Source organism: Oreochromis aureus, linkage group 22 (assembly GCF_013358895.1).
Source record: "Oreochromis aureus strain Israel breed Guangdong linkage group 22, ZZ_aureus, whole genome shotgun sequence".
NCBI lineage: Eukaryota > Metazoa > Chordata > Actinopteri > Cichliformes > Cichlidae > Oreochromis > Oreochromis aureus.
The window spans coordinates 21,009,115-21,033,932 of NC_052962.1; the positions used below are offsets into that span (position 1 = coordinate 21,009,115).

The 24,818-nt window shown below is 41.0% G+C and overlaps 1 protein-coding gene across 2 annotated transcripts; it reads left to right on the forward strand.

The window, feature by feature from the left end:
• Positions 1–264: 264 nt before the first annotated feature.
• LOC116322732 (zinc finger protein 516-like) lies at positions 265–21,712 on the forward strand. Of its 2 annotated transcripts, none has more exons than XM_039606131.1 (5): positions 265–989; positions 13,002–14,519; positions 15,411–16,685; positions 17,101–17,165; positions 18,602–21,712. In XM_039606131.1, exons 2-5 carry the CDS (start codon positions 13,181–13,183, stop codon positions 18,650–18,652), a joined length of 2,730 nt encoding a protein of 909 aa, XP_039462065.1. In that variant the 5' UTR covers positions 265–989; positions 13,002–13,180; the 3' UTR covers positions 18,653–21,712. The 2 variants fall into 2 exon arrangements, with proteins under 2 accessions (XP_039462065.1, XP_031598749.1); XM_031742889.2 differs by having other exon boundaries at positions 265–646.
• Positions 21,713–24,818: the final 3,106 nt, after the last annotated feature.

Consider the following 24,818-nt stretch of genomic DNA (forward strand, 5'->3'; position numbering starts at 1 on the left):
ATCCAACTCAAAATGACAAGTCTTGTAACACTTTCGCGTAATAAAACTACAATACGACACACGGATTAAAATTTTAAATGCAGATTTTAAAATGTTTTTGATTACATTTTCAGAGTCCACGGAACCGTAAACTCCTCGTTTCTACTCAAGGTGGCATTGGTGAAGTGGCGGTGTGGGCACACTTTTACCTCCATTTGGGCCGCAAACACGAGCTCGACCTCACTCACTGTTCCGCACGCGCGCGCACCGGTCACCTCTCAGCAGTCAGGCTCAGCTGCAGTGAATGGAGGCGAGGCGCGCGCACGCAGAGATCACTCGCCCTTGCTTGTTATTAACGTTAATAACGTTATCTCTCGCGTCACTCATGTCCCCGGCGACGACGACGGCCGCCGCTGCAGCAGAGGAGCGGAACGGGAACCGCGGTTCAGGTGCACCGCTGTGATTGAAATACGCGGAAGTTTTGACGCCACCGAGCAGAAAGGAGATGAGCACACCGCTCAAAGGATAGCCCCCCTCCGCCTCCCTCCTCCTCCGCTCCCCTCCCTTCGGTTTGTGGACAAGTGTTTATCCGCTGCGAGGCGAGAGCTCGGTCCGTGATGGGATTCCTTCAGGAGCGACCTGCCGCCTATCGTTAACCCCTCTGGAGGTAAGGAGTGAAGCCAAACGACGGTTAACTAACAAAAGAGACGCGGTGGGGTGTCGGACGGGAGCAGCTTATACGAGAAGTGCTCCGTTTTGAGAGTTTGTGCTGGCGAAAGTTGACTACAACATCCCCGTCGGTTAGTTGGCAACTAAATATGGATGTCAGTTATTTGTAACAGACTCGGGAGAAGTCGTGTGTCCCGTGAAGCGAGGCTGTTTCCTACATGTAGCGACTTGACACCCCCCTCCCTGCCAGCTCCACACATTATCGCTTCTTTAACCATTACCATCATCTCCGGTGCGGTTCGGGCACAGCTGTGAAGGCGGTCGACGCACGCAAACTTGTGGTGAGTAAGTGAGCGCAAACGGGATAGACAACAAGGCTGCCATTGTACCGGATCAGCGGCGGATTAACGGAATTCCTTTTCTCTGCTCTGCACTGTCTGAATGGCCTCCAGCCTCTCTCTCAGCCTGCCTGCCTGCCTGCCTTCGTGTCTCAGTGGGGCTAACATCTTGATTTCTAACCACTCTCACCCCTTGCACTTGTTAGAAACAGTCCGCTAAAACACCCACCGAGCCTCCACACCACAGAGGCCTCAGTGAAACATGTGGATGGGCCACTTAAACTGTATTGTTATCAGGAGAGGACTGATGAGTAGGCTCCAAAGGTCAAAAAATGGTGTGTGTTTTGCTTCTTTTGTCTGACCAGTAGTACAAAACAAAGCAAAAGAAACAAAAAAAATTAGTGCATATTAATCTATAAGAAAATATAACTGAAACTTTTAACCTTTTATAAAGATTGAGGCTGATTTAGCACTCAAACTGGATTTCAACCAGGTTAAGCAGAAGGAACGGTCCTAATTCTTGTCAGATAGGGCCTTGGGGGGTGTTGTTTGTCTACCCCTGCCTCAAAAAGCTCTTGTCTTATGACTGATCATGCACAGCATAGCACTGAAGGATAAAGATTGTTATGTGGGTGCTTAAAAGTCTTAATTACATCCCACAGAGAGTAATACCGGTTTGTTTTGTGTAGTACTTACAGGCGACAAACAAACCCAGGTCTAGATTTTTATTTTAATTTTTTTATATGTTTTACTCCCCCCCCCCCGGCCCTCTGTGCACTTGCACATCATGCACCATCTCCAGCTCTCCCCTCCTCCCCTAGAGTAACCAACCAACATGTGGGGAGGTAATCCCAGCTATTAGGGTAATCTCCTCAGCATGGCGATCAATAGGGGAGGGTGTGCGACAACTACCAGACAAGACTAGTGGGGGGACAAAATTTGTGCTAAAGAAAAATGATTTAATCATCTAGATTAGGTCAGGAGGCCGGGGGTCTGGACAGAGGCTTGTTGCTGGAAGGGGGAGGGGTGCAGACAGTGCAGGCAGGAGGATGTGAGGGGTCAGGCCATCTCCACTTTGGGCAGCACCCATTGTGACAATGGGCTGAAAGTAGGGATGCAGTGATTGGGAAAATCTGTGTGGAAATTGTTGAAAATAAGACACTTGTTAAATAAGCAGTGCCCATGCTAATGTTTTTATGTAATAACCTGTTTTGTGGTTGCAAAACAAAGGAAATTGTTATTATAAAATCACAGCTGACTACTACATTTAAATTCAGATGTTAAAAATTTATAAAACTGGATGTAAGGGCTGCAGAATTGAGGCGACAGATCAGGTAAAGATAAGATGATGGCATCAGTGAAGTCACCTGAAATTAGGCTCATAAGTTGATCCACCTCAAGCTGAAACATCGTGGCTTTGTAATACAAGTTTAATTTAACAAATAGCGCTACATCTGGAAACAACACAACGTTGGATTAAATCAAAACCAAGATTGTTCTTCTGCAAGCACTCTGTGTAAGTGAAAATGAGCACAAACGCAAGTTTTAAAATGGGTGGTAATAATCATTTCAGTTTCCTTTCTTTTTAATGGGCAGCACTTTAATCTGGGGTGAATGTCAATGACCTCATCAAATAAAAATGAAGCTTCTAAGTCTTTAAATGATTTTTAAAAACCTTAGTTTACAATAAAAAAAATCCCTGAAACCATTAAACTGTTGTTCCTGTGAATCCAGCACGAAGCAGTAAATACTCAGCATGTTTTCAGGGGACTGCTTTGTGTTTCAGTCACAGCAAAAGAGAAATAAGATGGCAACCTCCTTGAATCTACAAAAAACAAACAAACAAAAAACTTCAGTTGTAGTTTTTGTTTGATGGGTTTTTTTGCAGTCAGCGACTGATTGAAGTGGCTGGTCGCCCACAGGCTGAGTGTGCAACATCCTCAACCTCTGGGTGGCCACTTTCGATCGTAAGGCTGTTCCTGGAGACAGGCAACCCGTCTCCAAACACTTGCTATCAGACTCAGACTGACTGCACTCACTCTCACTCAGAATAATTTGCTGTCTAATTGCCAACACTGATGAGGGAAACTCCCCTGCAACACGTGTCTTTGCAACTAGTTGTATTCAGGTTATATTTGTATATAAAAGCAAGGTGTCGTTATGTCATTTTGCAGTTAAATGGCTGCAGTTTCCTGTAGCGTTGTTAAAAAAAGTCATATTAAAACAAATGGCTAAACATGAGCTGCAGTGCTGCTGTTGATCACAACTTGTGTTATCACTTACTGTTTTCATACAGACAGACAATCTCCACCCCAAATGTTTTAAGCCATCCAGATCATGCAATTATGTAACTTTAAACCATCTTTGAAAGATTTCCTCGTCCCTGAGGGAAAAGTGGCTTTAGTCAACTTATTTCTCAGTGTAACATCTATAGTAGGTGTAACAATCTCTCAGTTATGTTTTACATACATCCAAATCACAGAGGAGTTAGTTTTTTCAGAATGAAACAACAAAAAAACTCTCAAAAAACAAGTTTTGAGTGGGTTAAACACAGAAAACTGAGTTTTACACTTAAACGTAAAAACATCCACACTGTTCAGTGGGCCAAATGTCTGCAGCGGGTGAATCTGTGGCTAAAAGGCGTACGCGTTCTTGCTGAGTGTGCATCCTCTCTTTTGATGTGATTACCTAACAGCACATCATACGGATGGACCACATGCTGCATTCAGAGCATGTGGTGGTGTTCACATTACCTGGGCCTTATGTAAACAGATGAGAAACATCATCCTACAGAAAATCTTTAGGGAAAAGCACGCTAAAGCTTAAGCATTTAAAATTTAAGCAAGTAAATCTACTCGAATTGCTATTTTTTCCTAAACAAAAAAAGAGAATTATAAATGTAAAATATGTAAACATTTTTTTTCTCTCTTTTCTGAAGTTCAAAGTTTTAACTTTTATAACGTGTTTGCTAATTTTTCTACACCAAATTATTAATCAGGAAATTTTTCTTCTAATTACAAATGAAAAATATTCATATTTATGTTAAAAAAATTCTGAAAATGTAAATGTAAAACAAATTGAATTTTCTTTAGGAGCTTATTATCATCAGTATTGTTCTTTGGGCAACACTAACCTACCTACTGCGTCATTTTTTACAAAACCACAAAGCAGCGTTTCTTTATTTTAGCACAATTAAGAATCGAATGGGTGGAGAACATTTATAGTTTATGATGATTCATATAGGTTCCTCAATAAAGAAAAGAAAGAAGAACATGGCCTTTAAGTCTCCAGTGGAGGAACTGGAGTGCAGACACTGGCAGATGGAAGATGGGAGGGATGAGTAAGGCGTTCACAGATCCCTTCTGTTTGGTCCCATTGAGACCGAGTGAGACGAGATTGGATGGGTCTGGAGGAATCAGGTTACTATCGGCTCATTCTATTCCAAAGAAGTGGTGGTGTAAAAGATGCAATACCCCTATGGGAAACCTAATCCAGACCCTCCTGCCAGCTGTCATTCTTTTGCTCCAGGGTAAAATCGCTAAGCAGGTATCCCCTTACGCTTTTTCAATCCTTACCTTAATCATCAGGAAACGTGAAATTACACACACATGTCGTTACAAATCATTATCTACTACGTAACTTGAGAATTATGATCTTTTACGCAGATAGAGATCAACATTAGATGTCAGGAAAAAGCAAAACCAAAGCAACTTCAAGTGTGTTTGATTAGAAATATCAGCTTTAGCATTTTGTAGTGATTTTAGTTAAAATCAATGTCAAATTTCTGATTTGCAGAGGAGTGATTCGGCCTCCTCAGCCTCTAATGCACTTTTTACATGCAGACATTAATTCTGACTGCAAACCTGTCATAAAAATAATATTTACTGTGCAGTTAAAGTGGCTGTGTCCATTATTTGGGCTCAATCTTCATTAGTCTGAGGATCAACTCAAGCTAAAGGTTATCTCCAACTTAAGATGCATAAGATTAAAGTGACAGCCTCCTTTTTGATGAACCTATTAGTCAATCACCAGAAAAATAACTAGAAAATGATGATAATCATAATTAGGCTTAACAAAACAATAACACTTTTACAGAATTTAAATGAACAAAACATTTTCTAATAAGTGTTCTGATTTACTGCTTTTTTTGGCCTTATTCTGTAGGCTTAATCTCCTTTAATCTGCTGTCATTTCTTTTACTTAGTGGCTTGACTTGTATTTAGGTGACAATGAAATCAGTCTCTTCGAATTTACACCTATGGACAGGAGGCCGAACGATGAGAGGAAGGCCGATAAAGTAAAACCAGAGTGATAGAGACATAAAGGGAGACAGTCGGAGTGAGTTTGAGTTGACCTTGCCATGATAATCTAATCCCTGTCGAGAGTGCTTTTTTTAGAGAGCAAGTTAATGCCAGCAGATTATACTCCAGTGTCTCCCACACTAGCCAATCCAAACCGAAAAGAGAGTGGGTACACAGTGGATCCTCAGGCCTACCATGGAGGATAAATCAGCAGTAATAATAACCTATAGTAATTGAGAATAGCTCTAAAAATGACAACTCTTCCTCTTTGCTTTTCTGCTCTTTAGTGGAGCTGCTCAGGTAGTTTCTGATGTCTGCATGAGACCACTGTGTATTTCCGCAGCAGGTAAAACCGCTGCCGTCTTTTCTCTGTCATGTCACGGATGCCCCTTTTTGTGCACAAAGGGGCATCCGTGATAAAAGCCACTCATTGAGCAGCTCATCTCATGCAATGAAGAGTAATCCCTGTATATGTTGTGTAACCAAGTGGAGAGTTGCCCAAGGAGGGGGATGGGCATGAATGTGCGCAAGTTTGTCCGTGCTTGTGACTGTTGAGCTCATGGCTGTCTAATCTTTTAGGTACATTAGGCTGGTCGCCCACAGCGCCGTGCGGCGTCACTGTTTTTGTGCAATTAAGTCATTCTAGGAACGCCATAGGCCCTGAATAATAACAGGAGTTGCTTGTGAGCTGTAAAAGGATAATCCAGCTGTGGTGGGATGGAGAGTTGTCTGGAAGGACTGAGCTGTGTACTTTTATCACTTTGTGTTGATCTTGTTTTGCCAGTTTTTTCAAGACTTCACTCTAATGAGGTTGTTCTGTGGTCACTAGGTTATTCTAAGACCTCTACTGCTGCATTCAGGCCACGTTGACAGGATGGGAAAAAGCATGCCTGTATTACTCTGAGAAAGTCATTGTTAGCTCTGTAGTCACACCACACAAGTGGAAAAATATCTTGACATTTAACATTTTTATGATGACACATATTTCTTTATATTTTTTATAGAAGATATTTGACTGAAGCTTCTTTTTTTTTTAAACACTGATATTTCTTTTGTTAACTGGACGAGTTTGTATTCAAGGCAACATATCTGATGTCGAGTTGCTGACTTGTATTGGATAGTTGCTACACATGAAGTCATGCTGGCACCTAGAGTTTGTGTTGAGCCCACAAAACCTGTAAGAAATTATCTTTAATTAACCAGAGAAAAAAAAATTGGCGAATTGACGAGTCTAAAAGACAGAAGACACAAAACTGACATACACCTGCTTGTTTCATACATCAGAGTACTGCACAACTGCGCCGGTTAGCATGGCTATCATCTGTTTACTTGTTCCCTTTCTCAGGGAGAGAGAGAGAGAGAAACGGGTAGTGAACTGGCACCTGCTGTTGATAAAATAAATAATACATTTAACCCACTAGTATTTCTGGCATTAACTTGGAAGGGCAGCAATATTTAAATGTCTACTCAACATTGACATCCAAAGTAAAATATTCTTATATCAATTAACTAGAAGCTGGCCATGTTTGCTTTGAAGAGTAGGTAATCATAAAAGATTGATAAAAGATGGGCGTAGCTGCTGTGACATCACCTGTTGTCCTGATCTAAAGCCTTGAGCGTTTCTGCTGTCGCCTTCTTGGTTTCAAAAACTAAGATGGCACAAGAAGGGGCGGGTCTGACTGTGAGAACACATGCTCAATGACTTGTGATTGACAGCTGCGAGTGTGTGAGTGTGCGGTTTCATACCTCCATTTTCAACTATCGTATGATCAAGATCTACAAATTTTCTTAATTTGATTATTCAGTATGTCCGACAGTGAATGACTTGAGTGCATAAAAAAGGCAGGAAAGTGTCTACAGAGGTCAAGTAAGAAATCCCCTTTCACATAGATTTCTATGTGATCGAAGGCCATTAATTAAAAGTAAAGTGAGAAAAGTAATTCAGCTTTACAGATCATTGAGTTTCAGTTGTGCCTACTATAGATATACCTATACCAGAAATGTAGAAGTCAGTAGAAATACCAGTAGAATTACATGATTCCTGATATCCAACTCCTTTATTAAAAAACACTTGAACATGACAAAATTACATTATCTGTAAATAAAAGCAGTACAGAACAAGAAATGTTAAGATTTTACTTTGATAACAGGAAACAGACTGAAATGTGAGGAGCTTTAAAAGGTACTTTAAAAGGTAAAATTAGTTACATCATCTTAGCCGTTATAGTTAATTTCAAAACAGCAGTTCTTGCTTTTAAAAACAAAATGGTAATATGTATTTCAGGAGAACATGATACTTTGCATATTTGCACGGTCACCTTTCACCTTTCATTCTGTGAACTGGTCTAGATGTCGGGCTTTTGGTTCTTCTCTAAAGATTTTCTTGCTTGTTCTAAAAAGCACAGTAGCATCGTTTGAACATTGGCTTTTGTGAATCAATAATCACTCCTCGATCATCCTCCTTGCAAATGCAAAGTATTTCCTTATCTGACTCTTGCTGCCTTTCTTATCATCGGGTTGGGTTGCAGCTATTGCAGCAGCTGCACAAGTCACCATCTTCCACATGTAGTGTTTGCTATGCTTGTGGGCGTCCTCCTTCTTCTTCAGCATGTAAGAATAGAACATTTGTAGGTTTAAACCGCCCCACACTTTCAGAATTTTCCTAATGAAAGATGTGATAATTATCAGTTCTGGGGATATCTCTGGTCCACTAGGACTTGATGTGGCAAGCCCGACTTTGCTTTTAATTTGTTGTGAAATATCCCTTGTGCAACACTGTATTTCCTGTAATCCGCTAACAACTGACACAAGATTAATCATACTGTCAGGAATGACTGATGGGCAGAAAGGTTTTTCTTAAATTTATTGTACTGTCCATCTGGATAAGTTAAAGACAGGAAAAAATATGATAGAAAATATCCTGAATATAGACTCAGACTATATTTACAGCAAAGATAACGTGTAATATTTTGGTTTTATGCCTGGTTTGTGTTTGCAGTTGGTGGACAGGATTACTGGACACAAAACGGTAGATGCGAGGTGAGGCTTAGCGAGTCACTGTGGCTTTGAACACTAGCATAAGGACAGTCACATGCCATCTCCAGTCAGGGGTATGTTGGCACAGGTTTGTGGATGTGAATATTTGGATGACTTCAGCACATGCACACACACACACTTGCACTGTGTGCACATATGCATGCACACAGTCATGGGGTATACACACAGCAATGATTTTTCACATCTCTCACTAGTTTGCAAATACAGAAATGTGCAGACGTCAGCTGTTGTGGACATTTCTGTGTTGCAAAAGGAAAAATTGGTATTTGAGGCTTTTCAGGTGTTTTTAAAGATTAGACGGGAGACTTCCAGTCCACAGCAGCAACCGGGCACACAATCAGTGCGCAAACATGCGACGCAGTGGATATTTTCATGCGAGTACACACGCACATCGCAGAACGCAGGCTCTCAGCATCAGTGCCCTGACCATAGGGAGTTTGTGCTGAGCTGGTTGGGACGTCAGGATGAATCAGTGTGCGGACAGCTGACTGGACGTGCCTATTCATCAGCCAGAGAAAAGAGAGTGAAAAATGGAGCGAGGGATTCTAAAAGAAACGAGTTAAGCCCCAGAGCAACATGTTTGGCTATCTGCATTACTTTACAGATCCTCCAATGGGCTTTGACTGTTGTATGGGATAAAGGCTGAAGAGGTGGAAAAGATAGCCGAGTACAGGAAGGAGAGGAGGGGGGTAAGACAAGGGGAGTTTTCACGATTATTTTTGTTGTGTACACATGCAGTAGTAGGACACTGCAGATGCAAATATATAACACTCACTAAGCAGATAGGCTGCTTTGACAAAGGCATAAGCTCATACTGTAGAGGCGGCTACCTCCATTCTGATGGCCCGTTTATTCCCATCTGTTGCCCTCAGCTCTCTGACTTTATCCCCATTGTGTTAACTCATTACATTCGCCTTAACCATAACCCCTTAATTGCCACCTTCCAGTTTCTCTCCCATATCCTCCCCCCTCTCGGAGACAGTGTGCCACATTGCCCGTGCGTTAATCTGATAGCGTCTGCCTACCAAACACCTGCCATGTCCAGAAAAAACCCTCCTAAACTCCTCCAGATTCTGGGTACAGCACCCATTGTAGCGTGAGCGGATCAGCACACATGATAGCAAGCAGGCAGGCACGCATTTAGACAGATGCAGATGCACGTACAGCAGATAATTAGACGAACAACCTCACCGCCTGAAAATCATGCTGGAGTCAGTGTTTTTGCTTTAGCCTTTATGAGTATGTGCACCTATTTTTTTTCCCCCTTGCATTCAAAGGAAGACGAGACAAACAAGAGTTGTCTTTTGTCCCGCCTCTTCGCCCATTTGAAGACAGTGATGGGTAGGCCCAGGCCTCTTCGGTTTAACAATAACTCTCTCGACCCCCTAATGAGGGGTGGAGGGCCAGACATGAGGCGATGTGACAGTTCTGGTGCGGCTCACACAATAGCAGGTTTTTCTTTTGACTGCCTGGCTGAGCTAGAGTACCTTCTTTCACTAAAAACAGCCAAAGAAATGGTCGTCCTTGCCTGAGGAACATGTTTAGCTACATCAGACTGCCTCTGCCATGCACTGTTCGTTATGTAGAGCACCACAGCTGCTTTTATGTTTGCCTTTTTTTGAGGTCTCGATAAGAAGTCTCTAAGGCTACGTTCACACTGCAGGCGAAAGCGCATCAAATCCGATTTTTTTGACCCTATGCGGCCCATATCCGATCATGGTATGACAGTGTGAACGGCACAAATCCGATATTTTCAAATCCGATCTGGGTCACTTTCGTATGTGGTACTGAATCCGATACGTATCCGATGTTTTAGAAAGCGACTGCTGTTTGAACGGTCATGTCGCATTAAATCCGTCTTTTACATCACTGACACAAGACAGACGCCAATTATCAGCGCCGGAGAAGACATCGCGAACGGTTCCTGGCCATCCAGTGTAGATGTCAGTGAAACTGTTTGGAAGACAACGTGAACATTTTATTTGTACTGTATAATCTGCAGATTCTGACAGAAATCTGCAACTATCCTTTGAAGCACCGCTCCTCTAAAACAGCGATAAGGATAATTATTAGGTTATTTACATTATTATGTAAATAACAAAATAACTTAAAGCAAAAATTTGGAAACGTAAAGTCCGAAGTCAAACAATACTGTTTGCTCTGGGTCTAAACAGAGCGCGTTGTGTGTGACATCTTCTTTTGCGCATGCGGGCCGCTTTGAGCGTTCACACTAGAGCGCATTTGCTGTCGCATTTTATTTGTAGTGTGAACAAGCAGACAAAAAAAATCGGATTTGATCAAAAAATCGGAATTGAGCATTAAGACCTGCAGTGTGAACGTAGCCTAAAGGAGCCTCTCACGTCAAACTCATTTTCCTGGCAGACAAGATCATTTATCTCTAAAATTATGAAGGATTTATCGCAAGATTGCAATTTTCTTTAACCGATTCTGATTTTTCCCTAAGCTTGACCTGCTGATAGAGACTTTTGCCAATTTGGTGTTTCTTTCTAAGAACTGTAACTGTCAGCATATACAAGCAAAAATCAGGTTTTCTTCAATGCAGAATATAATTTTTGTAGTAAAATAAGACTGAATAAGGCCGAGATGGAGCTAGCAGAGTTAAAGATGAACGAAGTAAAGAGAAGTTAGAGAGGAAAGGTTGAGATGGTTTGAACTTGGGCATCCCCAAACCTCTCCAATAAACAACAGAAAGAGGTACAAATAATTAAATGAGAATGAGTGGCTTTACAGCCACCTTTACCTGACATGTTTTACCCCACCAGCCAAAGCAGGTGCAGCAGATATATATAACAAAACAAATATCAGATACATCATTTCCCAGTGTCTTTATAACTTCACCAGATGACACAAAAGGGTGGATGTCCTGTTTTTTACCCATCTCCATAATTTTCCTGGTAACTACTTTGATCCTTGCATTGGTGAACTTGATGACTATGATGAAATATATTTGCCTACATGTGCATTACGGAAAAAAAACATTGAAGTTGTTCTAAAGTTTATGAGGTGAATTCATAGAACAACAAATTTATTTTTTCCCCAGTGTTTCCCTGGAAGTGATCCTGTTTTGCTTTTAAAAAAGGGGAAAATTTTGTATCTCCTGAGTCGGTCGTTCCGATAAAAAAGAAAAAAAAAGTTCCCTATATGAGTTGAGAAAGAAACATGTTGCGAACACGAGCAGCTGACCTGTTCAAGATGAGTCTCACTAAATATGTGATTATGAATCAGACAGCGTCGCAGGCCATGCAAAAATGACCCATTATATGCTGATTAGCCTTGTGTTCATGTTGCCAAAGTTTTTTAGTTATGTGGAGTTTTGATAAAACATTACTCTCCGAGGGAAGCTATTTTAAGATAAAAAAAAAAAAAAAAAAGCAAATGAAAAGAAAGTGGTGTGATCCAAAACTGTGAGCCAAAGATTTAGGTATAAACCAGGTCAGGGATCTGGACAAATGCTACATCACTATACCTGCAGTCTCAACCATGATTTGTGTGTAAAACCTTAAAGATTTAGATTATTTTGATACTAAAAGTTACAAATATACATTCTTACCTTTTTACTCACAATCTTGCATCAGCACTCAGCCCAGAATCAGTGCTCTGTATGTGCTAGTAAGTGAGTTTCTAAAATGAAGTTTGTTGATAATGGATTATTGATCGTGAATTAGAGTGGATGCCCCCTGGGGGCTTATCCTGGCTGGCCAGGAATGAATACATCTCTTCATGCTTCACCTCACACACTCAATTTCGGCATAAGCAACCAAAGGTCTGACCGACACACGCATGTTGAGACACTGACCCGTGGTCTAATAGGTACAGACAGCCGTCGTTCATCCAGTAAAGGACAAAGGTTATTCCAAAATCTCTGTGATGCAAATTGCCTCAGTGAGCTCTCACTCTCTCTTAGCACAGAGTAAAACAACCTTAATGTGAAAGCAACAACTGCTTGATCTTAAACAGTTGTTGAACCAAAATATTATTCAATTATTCAGTCATCAGTTTATTCTATTCTATTTTGGACATCAGCTGCTTTTTCACTCATTTTCAGTCCTTGTACCTGACCATGTTTATTGGAATGTTGTTCGTCTGTTAGGCCACTTAACACTGAGCTCACATAAAAACCAATATTGTGTGAACTTGGACAAAAAAGCAACTATTGCATTAAATTGTTTATCTTTAGACACTTTGTTACCAGCAGCCTGTCACGGAAACATATGAAGTGTTCCGACTTCTTTAGTTGAATTTATGAAAAAAATACATAAAATGCTATTTTTGCACCATTGAGGTGATTTTGGAACGGCTATTACCTGAAAACCTGGCACATCTCAGCATGCTGTGCAGTGTTTCCTTAAAAACTGGAGATAACTGGACAACTAGAGGACAAAAGAAGACGTGCCAGACCTCGAAAACTATCTACTCCAGAAGAATACTAAAGAATTAAGGTGGTCATACCAAGGATTGACTTTCAAGCTCGTTGTCTTTGTGCAATCGCTGTTTTTTCCTTAAATACTGTATTTTCATTTATGTTTTCATATTATTTTAAAGCCATTTGGACAGACTTTTTTTAACTGTTTTTTTTTCTGAATTTTGATAGTTCATTTAATTATCATAGGACTCATTTCAGTTTCTTTTTTTCCAGGTATCATAAAAACAGCATGCCACTTGATGAAGGAACTTCTCTTCAAAGATCGGGATTGGATACTAAAGCTGTGATGTTTGGCAAGTTTTTGATACCTGTGCTGAGAACTCAATAAGTTTTGGAAGAATAACTTTCTAGAGTTTCACAGAGGATTTATTAAATAGCTGTGGTGATTCTTGATGACCGGTGGTCTTGGAAAAGTGATGGAGACAGAAGAACGGGAGGATGTTTCACAAAAACACACAGCTAAGGTGGAGGCAGAGGATGAGGTAACCTCATGCCACACCTGCGGGGTGTGTGGCCGCAGTTTTCCACTTCTAAGCTCTCTATCTCAGCACATGAGAAGACACACTCGGGAGAAGCCTTACAAGTGTCCCTACTGTGAGCACAGGACAGCTCAGAAGGGCAGCCTGAAGGCCCATATTCGAAGCCATAAATTGGGCCTTTTGAGCCAAAACCTCAGTGACAGGGAGGGGGATGGAGATGAAGGGCAGAAAGAGGATGCTGATATAACTGACCCTCCTGAGCTCAGCAGCCCACCTGATAAAGCTCATAACATTAATGGAAAGGTCAAGAAGAAAACAACCAAGAAAAAAGTTAAGGGTAAAGATGGTGTCGAGGTTAGCGATGGAGGTGATGATGGACCTTTTTCCTGCACCATTTGTGGCCAGGTTTTCCCTCAGGTATTACTCCTCAAGTCCCACATGAAAAGGCACCGTGGCGCTCAGGATCACGGTTGCCGGATATGTGGACGGCGCTTTCGCCAAGCGTGGTTCCTCCAAAGTCACATGCGCATTCATCGAGTGAAAGCCCAGCTAAGGGGCAGCAAAAGCAACGAACCGCCTGCCACCATCAACGGGGTTCCTCAGGACCCAGCATCACTGACGAATGAAGAGTGCCTCTATGAGCTCTGTGCAGGCTGCGGTAACTTCTTCAATGACCGCAGGACGCTGCAGATACACGAAAAGTTGCATAAACTGAACCACACTCGCACTCAGATGCAGAACCCAACACAAGGAAATGTGGAGTCCTCCGAGGTGCAAGACGCTAAGAGGCAGTTTTTGGAAAGCCTGAACCTCACTTCTGCTGGAGCCAGGGAAAGCCCTGAGGAAGTGAAGCTGGGCAGTCGAATTCCTGAGCTGGATCCAATTTGTAGTTATCAGTCATGGCAGTTAGCTACAAGAGGACGGCTAGTGGAGGCTACAGAAAAATGTCTGGGATGGGAGGAGAGATTAGCTGACGCAGAAGTGGCATATGACATAGAAAAAGGCGAGTACGTCCCCTTGAAGCAAGAGAAAAAGAGAAAGCCAAATGACACAGCCGGCTCCAATCTTAAGAAGAAGAAGGGTGACACAGGCCTTGATCATAAAGGTGGTGACAAAAAGATTAGCCAGAAGGACCCTATTCTGCTGAATGGACTTGGTCAAGCATTTTATGAGGCACTGCAGACTAAAAACGTTAAAGATGTTCACTCCTCATCTAAACAGACAAAGAACATCAGGAGCCTAGACCAGGAAGGTGAGCCGAATCCACCACAACACACCATAATACATTATCCATGCCAGAGCTTAGACAAGAGTTTATATTCGTTGATCAAGCTTAGAACAGTTTTGTACTTTTACCATTTATAAGCATCAAAGCATCAATTAAGGGCTGTATTTTATACAAATTGATTTCTGGAAGGTAAATTAAACTACAACTCTGGTACAAAAATGAGTTAAATTGGCAATATATTGTGCAAAGGGGAGATCACTAGCGAATTTCTAAATGAATTACAGAAGCAGTAATTGCCCTTTTTTTACACAAGAATGTCTGTAAAAATACGAACGCAGTTAGGTTACCTTACCTAATATTTTTAAGGGACTCCTAATATATAAATCTCAGCATTAATAATTGTTTTATTGGCTTAACAAATCTTAAAAAAAAACAGTTTTGGTTGGATTTGTAGATTCAGATCTAGATGTATTAATTGTGGGTTAGGGGTGGGATAAAATATCAATATGGAAAATTTTATGTAACAACTTCTATTTGTGTACAATATCTTTAGACTAATGACAAATTTCTTTATTACTATTAAAACATGCTGATGTTCTACCAGCCTGACTTACCACAATGACTGTCATTACTCATCATGGCAGCACCAATAATCATGAAATAAAGCTAATAGGGCCAATATTAGCTGTTTGCTAATATTTTGGCATCTGCATTTATAATGGTCAATAAATAAACACAATTTACATTTAATAATAGCACAATACATAATTCTTGCTTTTTGTCTAATTAGGGGTGTTTTTTTTTTCTTCCTTAGCTAGATGTGTGATCCTTCTATCTTTATTATACAGTCTTTTTGTATATGTCCAAAAACTGACCTCATCTGTTATGAATGTCCCCTTCTGTTTTTACCTGCAGATAAAAAAAAATATTTCTGCGAGCACTGTGATTTCCACACTGTTGACACCGCGCTACTCAGGTCTCACCTGCACACGCAGCACCAGGACTTCCTGAGTTCCTACAGCAAACAGAGCACCAACTTGGACATAAGCAGAAGTGGTTCCAAAGCCTCAAGATACATGGACTACCTCAGAAGCAGGAGCATCTTGCTCAGTCAGCCATACTGGAATCCCTATTCAAGTTCTCCAAGCCAGGAGTTAGTAGAGTCAAACATTAAAATGGAAAAGACAAACGGCTCAGAGGTCAAAGAGCAGGGACATGCTACTGGCGATGCTAGCAGCCTCCTCAATCTTTCTTCTTTACCCATAACTGATGTTAGTTTTTCAGTAAAAACACAGGGCCTGGTGAGACATCAGTGCCCATACTGCTCCCACACCACCAACTACCCAGAAGTACTGTGGATCCATCAGCGTGTTGCCCACAGGGTGGATGGCAGCAGCACCATGGCACCCAAGTGGGCACCTAGCATTAACAGTCTCAAGAGTTTAAAGGCAGGTGCTTCTCAGTGGAGACGCACGGGACCGCCACCCTTCCTCGAAGGCAAGGACTGTCCAGCTTTGCCTACTCCAAGAACGCAGCGCACACAGCCTCCTGGGGTCACAAACCATGGCGGCAGCAGCAGCAATAAGCAGTCGTCCCACAAGAATCAATCAGGCACCCTGAAGTCCAAGCATCAGTCAAAAGACTCACGACCTTCAGATGCGACACAGTGTAGTGGCAAGGTTGGACTCCAAAATCAAAAGAAGGAGCATAACCGAACAGTGGAGGGTGGATCTAAAGGCTCCAGCACCCAAGCTACTTCGTCAAACAGCATTGTGAACAGCAAGAGTCTCCAGAGCTTGCAGCCTACAAGCAGCCCAAAACAAAGAGGCAACAGAGCCACTGTGGAGGGGAACTTCCCACAGGAGGGTTTGGGTTTTATGCTGGCAAGAAGTCGCAGTGGGAATTCTTCTTCTTCTTCTAACACAGATAAGCTCCACTCTCGCAGGCATTCAAGTGACTTTTCTTCAGGTCCCAAAGGTTCTGATCTCTGGGCTGCCATGAATATGTGGGGGCTACATGGAAGCAAAGCATATTTAGATACACTCCGAAGATCTCAGGGAAAGAGTGAATCAACAGGAGAAACGCCAACGGACATCGATATTTTAAGTCTCCTGAAAAACTACAGTCCACATGATCTGGCAGCTCTCTATCAGCACTGGGGCTTTGTTGATCCTAGGCTTGTTTCACAGGGTAAGGAGGAAGCTTTGCTTTCTGCTTTATTTGCTGTAAATGATCAAAGAACTGAGTACTGTTTAGATCAGGGGTGGGGAGCTCCAGGCCTCAGGGCCGGTGTCCTGCAGGTTTTAGATGTGTCCTTGATCCAACAGAGCTAATTTAAATAGTTAAATTACCTCCTCAGTATGTCTTCATGTTCTCCAGAGGCCTGGTAACGAACTAATCATTTGATTCAGGTGATATCTAAAACCTGCAGGACACCGGCCCTGAGGCCTGGATTTCCCCCACCCCTGGTTTAGATGGAGGCCTTACACACTGTCTAACATTTTTCAATGGTTGATGTATAGTTGCCAACTATTATAAAAATCTACCGCTTTCAGAATGAGAAACAGATGTTTTAATGCTCTTTCACTACTTTCTACTTTCACAGCAACGATGCAGTTAAATGGAAACTTTGGAAATGAAGTCCATTCCTCGTCTGAAGCTTCCAAACAGGTATGTTTTTGATTTTACTGATAATTTCTAGATTTGTATTTCAGGCAAAAAGAATTGTGAATTAAAATAATCTTTGCATCCTTCATTTTAAAATCTTTAAGACTTTTCTAATCATTGATGGTCATAATTGGTTATTCGATTAGGTTGGTGGATATATACTTATAAAGCATATAAATAATTATGGTTTAAAAATGGAAAAAATAGCATTTTATGCTCCAAACCAATTATATCTGAAAATATAAGCCTACCTTTACATCATTATTGATTAACTTAACATAGAACATGTTTTTAAAATCCTGTCAGTTGTCTGGTGCAGGGCAGCGTTTCTCTTTATATTTGTATCACAGTTCAAACCTTAACTACAGTTTCATCTAACAGTAACTCAAGCCAGTTAACCGTAGATCTGCAAATCAGTTATTTCACTTTCCAGAAGTACAGCATAAAATCCCTGCTCACCTCGTGTACAGTATGTCTTCACCAACTGTGTGTTCCTGCTCTGTGTCTGTACCTCGTCTGTGTCTGAGCACAGTCTGTCATTTCTGCGCACACGTGCGTCTGCGTATTGTCTTGTATCTACGTGCGTGGCTGTCAGCTCCCACAACCTGGCTGTCTCTTCCTTCTCGTTTCCGTAACAGAAGCTGACAGGGATGAGGCAAACAAATAATAAAAAAACATTGTTGTCCCCCTCAGGGTAAAATTCGCACAGCGTCTCCATATGGTGTGTCATCAGCCTGTCAGTCAGGCCTACCCTGATGCTACCTACAACTGTTCTTGCGTTCTCCTATTCCCCCTAGAGTAATGTGTGGGCAACTTTTTGAACACGAGTGATGGGCACTGTCTGTCTTCGGGGTTGAGGATTTCTAAGCCAGACAACAGTTGTATGTGAGGTGTAAAACAATACTGGAGAAACATGACTTTGTAAAAGATTTTTAAAAATTTCTATTTTTCCATATCTTATACAGCATTTGTGCATCGCTCATTTCCATCTTTTTGAGGACACTCATAGACCTTTGTCTTAACTAAAGGGCTAAACCCGACCCACCGGTTCTCAAAGTGTGGGTAAAGCTACTGCAGGGGTGAGGGGTGTGGGCAGAATTTAATGAAAATGAAGTTGAGATAATGAATGATTTATTGCAGGGACTATGCACTGGTTCCTATATAAAGCTGTTCTACTCTACCTGAGCATTTAAAGTGCTTTATACAACTTGCTTCATTCATTCAGGCACTTTTTTCTATGCTTAAGTGCTTTTTTACTAACATTCACACACATTCATACAACATTGGAGGCATCAGAGTAACTTGGACCAGTCGCACCACCAACTTTCTGATCAGTAGTTGACCTGCTCTACCTCCTGAGCTACAGCCACCCTCAAAAACTAACCAGTTGAAAACGTGTGCTAGTGCTAACTGGTGTTACTCACACTTGTCTTCTGCAGATGAACAGCCACTCCACTTCATCCTCAGGGTCTCTCCATAAAGGAACGTAACGAAACATTGTGCTTCTCTTGGTTGCAAAGTTCTAACTGCTGAAAAAAGAGAGGCCTGCTGTTCTTCAAAGGAACCAGCCATAACTCCTGGAGAGGACAGAGGCTCTGGAATATGCACAATATATGCAAAGCAATGCGGTGGACTTGTTTGATTTTGTATTATGATTGTTTGATTTGAAGTGTTAAGCATGTTACGAGTGTAGATATGATAGTTAAATAAACACACATGATGTGTTTTTGATTATTTTATTTGGTGAAAATGAGGCAAATGTTCAGGATTATTGTACAAAACAACAGGACAGCATTGTAGAAGTACCACAGCCAGGTGGAAATTAAATGTAGAGCCACAACTATGTGGCTAAACAGATGTTCTCTTGGCTTAAGGCCCAGATATCTGCTTGTTTTTTGGTTACAAAAAGTAGATCCTTGCAGAGCAATACAACATACCAAATCTTAGAACTCGTAATTCCACTAAAACAGCTGTGATGCAAATACATGTTTTTAACTGCTGTATATCAGTGTCGAGTTTAAGTTTGTTGTTTTGTTTCATGTACAAATGTCTTCTTTTTTAATTTTTTAATTTCCTTGGTTGAGTATGTGATTTTTGTTGCAGATAACATGGTGTCACTTATGTTTTCAGCCCACAATTTGAATAATAATAATAATGATAATTTAAAAACTGCGAACAGCTTTTGAGTCGACGTTTTGAGTTTGCCAGTTTTCATTTGGTCAAAAGTTATTTGTCACTATGCACCATCTCAAGAGTAGTCTGGGCAAATTCAGAGGACTCTCCTTTAAAATACAAGTGTTGACTCAAGGCCTTAGTCACACAGGCCTAGAGACCCTTTTGCAAACCCCCGGCAGACTCTTGGTACCCTAACAGCTGGCGAGTCGTTCCTGGAGGTTGCTGAGTGAGATGTGTCGCAAGGAGGGTGCTGCACCAAAAATCTTTTGTCATTGCTTTGGTCATCAGCATATTAATGCTATCACTCATTGTTTACACTGAAAATGTTGATTTGTATGCTAGCACTTGTCAACTTGCCACTTTAACCAACACATTTCAGAAGGCACAACTCTTACTTTAAAGGTAAATGTTCTACATTGTCCAGTTTGCACTTTTTCCACTTCTCTTTTTTAATATTACAGTACAGTGAAGAACAACAAGAAAGCAGAGGAGCGAGAGCAGGGAAGGCACAGGCCACAGGTCAGCCATGCGGCATATGGGCGCCTGCTCATCACAGTGCGCTAAACCGGCACCCCACTATTCCCACTTTTTATTGTTTGACTGACACTCGACAAGTAGTTGGCGACTGTTTGCAACATCTTCTGTATAAACTGCAGGGGATCACAGCAATCGAGAGACCAAAGCAATAACAAGGTTTTTGTTGCAGCACCTTTTTGATGACCAATATCAACAAGCAGCCACCCGGCTGGTGACGTGGACACCAGTGAATGCGATACCTCGAGAATGAGGAGACGTAGGAGCTTCAAATTAATAACACACAGGTGTCTCTACTAAAAATCTCCAACAGAGTTAATCACTGCCTGGTCTTTAAGGCTCTGCTATTTTAATATATATATGTATATTTATTTTACAGTGTTCAAAACTTTATATTTTGAACCCTACCCAAAGTTTTTCTCCAGTTTTATACATTCCTCATGTAGTTTCACCAGTCCAGCCCACTTAAAATCAAAGTGGGCTGTATGTGGCCCACAGTTTAAAAAGAGTTTGACATCCCTGCTCTAAGGCTTTAGCAGATGTTTTCACAGAACAACAAGCAACCCATTTTTCCCTAGCAACTGATGGTTGCCAACCGGTCGCTATCCCTGTGTGACCAGAGCCTAAGATAGAAATAGTGCATTTTTTCCCTGTCAGTTTGGAATCAGTATTTTTCCTAAGGTCAGAAATCTAATTCAGTTACGTCGAGCACAGCAATGCCATCGAGTCCTCTAGCTCTGCTTCAGGTTAACAAACTGCTCCGTTGTAGTTTACAGTAAATTCAGCAGAATCTTTTTGACCAGTGAAACAGCACAACCAGAAACGGGACCCTAGTGTTTATCTTGTATTTTGTTAATGAAAGGTCCTTGGCCATTTTCCAAACTTTAGGTCCAGGATTGATGTGAAAAATGAATCTAGACTCACGCTCGTCATCGAAGCCAGTCTTTAAAAAGGGTCTCAGAACAACCAGTGAACAATGAAAAGTGCTGCAATGTTTTTATTTTTATTTTAAATCCAAGTTTAAAATTTAAATGCAACAATTTGCCCTTATGTTTTCAATTAGAGCGCAGACATCTGCACTTCTTTGGCATTGTGCTAGTGATGTAGCCATTTAATGCTGTGATTTATTTCTTTTAGAAGTAGAACTTGTAGCAATGAGCATTTCTACTGATCCAAAACTCACCTCAGTCTCCAGTTGTTTTCATGTGTTTCATTGTTTGCAGATTTTAGTAAGTTTACATTTCAGTTCCTCCTTCTCAGTGTATTCATATCCCATAGAGACGTAGTCTATGCATTTAACTAAAAGCCATCAACTTATGGATTCTTGGGAGATTTTAAGACTCCATAATTATGAAAGCACTGACTTTAATCTGTGTGGAGAGATTTTTCTTCTTTTTGATAAATATTGTAAATGATAGTTTTATTTAATGGTCTTTGTTTGTTTGCGATGAGTCGGATTTCAACAATTAAAAGTATTTGATATTTGTAGTAGCAGAACATGTTAAAAACATGTTGAATCTTCGTCACCTTTGAGGTCAGAGGTCAGGGTCAGCGGGTTGTGATGCTCCCGCAGCAGGTATCACTGAGCCTGTGTTTTGCAACGACCCTCTAACTGTAACTCCTGTTTGGCATGAAGAGACAGGAAGCACTGAGAGAGGGATATTTACGCAAGTCTGAACTCTTATGCAAACCTCCAGCTTACAGTTGAGCTCTCGCTGGGTTCATTTTTGTGACTATGTAAACATGTTTCATAGTTATTATGTTGGTTCAGAATTTATATTTTCGACAGATCAACAATTTTTGTCTGACTGTAAAATTCAAATAAAGTTGGTTGATGCCGATCTGCGATGGGTTTTTTTTCTCCCTCACACATCATCTTCATTCAGAAGCCTCACGTCACTGTGTCACGTTCCTTCTCAGCACAGTTTAACTCAGCTCTCTTCTTCTAGTTTGCACAATATATATTCAAATAAAGTACAAAGGATTTTTTTTCCTGCTCTTTAATAAACAAAATGACAAAACTAAATAACAATTGGGCTCATTCTTGCTGCAGTGCATCACTTCTACCAGCAGGTGGCAGACTACGTCAACAAATGAAGGAGTTGAAAACTGCTTTGTTTACTCGTTAACTCTTGGATAAGTGGCTTTATACCTGATTTCTTCTACACTTTTTAACCAGTAACTCTTTCTCCTGTTTGCAGTGAGACTTCCTTTATAAGCTGTCTGTGTGTACAACTCACAGCAAAGAAATTACGACGACTGCTGATGAATTAAACCTTTCTCCCCATGATCCACCTTTGTGATGGTTTTATAAAAACACAGTTACAGCAGATCTTGTAGATTTAAACTCAAACTCCTCGTGCAACTTTCAGCAGCTCTTCTTTTTTGTGTGTGTCAATTCTAAAAATCCACAAACGTACATCAAAGCATATTTTTGTGTCGGGGCGTGTGTGCCGCTGACCTGATCTGACAGAGGAGAAAATAACAGCTGAATAAAGGCATTACTTGCACTGACTCTTGTGCAGCATATTGACGAGACATGAGCACAACTGTGCGTCTGCGTGTACACTGTGTGTGCCTGTGTGTCCTTGTCACAATGTGTTTGTCAGCGGGTCGTGTTGAATCTTGGTGCAGTGACAGCATCAGTTTGCTGCCTGAGAGACATCAGAGATCATGTTCGCAGAGCCACCAGCAAGAGGGCTGAGAGCTGGTGCTGGCCACAGGGACTGGGAGTAGATAATGTCAGGCAGCTCGGAGCAGGAGAAATGCAGTGGCATATGTTGTCTGACAGGGAAACGCCTGGATGTTGTCGGGCAGAGAGGGGGAGACGGTTTGGTGGCCAATGGGAGTGACAGCTGTCAGGAAGTGCTTTCTGTGTGTGTGAGAGCTACTACTAAGAGAACCTAAGAGCTTTAGTCCTTGTAACTGAGTGTTTTCATTATGGGAAGTGTCTAAAAATGCTCTTTTGGGGTGGTTTAAAGGTTAGAATTTGAGTTTAGGGCTCACTTGAATTTGGTTAGTTTGAAATTAAAGCTTGAAATCAGACTTGACGTCAGCTCTGTAGAAAAACATCACAATCTTGATATCATACGAAAGTTACGAGGCTTTGAGTTCTCTGACTGCATGAAGGAAAGTCTCATACATGATAATACATGAAAATAATTACAAAACAAATGATGAGGACGTTAGTCTGCTGTATCACCAAGCCACTGGGAGATTCGAGAAAATATTCCTCTTCTATAAAATAATCGTATAAAATTGTATAAAGTTCAGTAAGCAGCTAATCAATACTGTCGTGAACTCTGCTGGCAAATGCTCTGCTTAAGGATAATAAAAGGTAAGATTTAATTAGAGTGTGAAAGGTGACAGCTGGGTGTGATTATTTAAACAATCAAAGTTTGATTTTAGGGGTTAAATTAAGTGTAATCAGTGTAAGCACAGAAGCAAGATGTTTCTTAAACAAGCTGCTTTTTTTGGTTAGAAAATTTCAACCCTATACACACAAAGGCATAACCGGTTATTTTCAGTGATTGGACTTTAGGTCGCTAAACAGAAATTGCAAACGTAATATAAGGGGGTCACAAGATAATGTAGGACTTTAGGACTAATTCTTGGTCCCAAAATCTCCTGAAAGAGAAAATTAGGAAAGAAAGTTAGAGATGTAAGGCTAAAATGGTGTGGTGTGATGTGCAAGAGGAGGGACGTGATGGATGGAGCTGTGAGGCAGGAGGAAGATCACAGAGAAGATTCATGGATGTAGTGAAAAAGGATAGAAAACACATTTTCCTTTAACAATAGTAAGTATAAAGTATTACACAGAAAAATATTAAGCAAGCATTTTTTAAAACTGTTATTTCAACTTTATTTTGTATTTAACAAAACCAAACCAAACCACAGTTTTACCTGTTCAGGCGTCTTAAATCACTAAAATTAAACAGCCACAGTTTTCTATTCATGCCACGAAAAATAAATAAGTGAATGAGCAAAAAATAAATACATTTACAACCGCTGATCTCGGCCTTAAGTCGCAAACGACAGACATGTTGCATTAATATTTCAACACATTTTACACAGTTTTTGTCACATCTTCTCCCATCTGTTTGATTTTGAAACCTTTGCATGCGCTTCATGAAGCTCTGCGTTGGCTTTCTGGTTGTGCGTGTCGCCATATTTCCATATAAAAGCAGGTTTTAATTTGGCCTTACAGTGCATTGCTGTGCCTCAGTTTTACATACTGAGACCCCACTGTGACAGTAATGACTAGGCAGCGGGCTGAAATACTGAGCGCTGCCTCAGACAGGTGGACACTACCGATAAGGAGATTTCCCAGCAGCCTCAGCAGGCGGTTGTAAATGTTGTTCTGTACACCCTGATTGTTAGATCATGTGACCCGGGTCAGATATGTGATTCCTACCTGAATCCATGCAGTCCTACTCAGTTGACGAGAAGCAGCCACTAAATTGTAATAAGAAAAAAAAAGAAATTAATAAGACAGTTCTTAGTAAAGTTCTTTCACATATTAAACATGTCCCAAATATTCAGTGAGAATCCAGTCAGTCAATGAACAAAAAGAATAATTGAAAAATAGGGAAAAAAAAAAGGTGCATCAATTTCCATTAAGCTGGAAAGTGTTTTAAGGTCATCTACACCTTTATGAGTTTAGATTTGCAGATATGCATCAGAGTGAGAAAAACTGCTAATAAGATGTAAGTTTGAAGTGAGGAGTGTAGAAGCTGCTCAGTTATGTTTAAAAAAAAAAAAGTGAAGCGTAACAGCTAAACCAAAAGAAATCAATGAAGCAGTTAATATCTCAGTCTAGCATAAGCAACTTGTGGTGCATCGATGCAAAGGATGGCAGGACACACCAAGAAGAAAGCTGTGTTGGGGCTGGCTGCTTTCTTTGTGCCTCCCAAGTTGATATCTTACAGGATAATACAGAGAAGACTC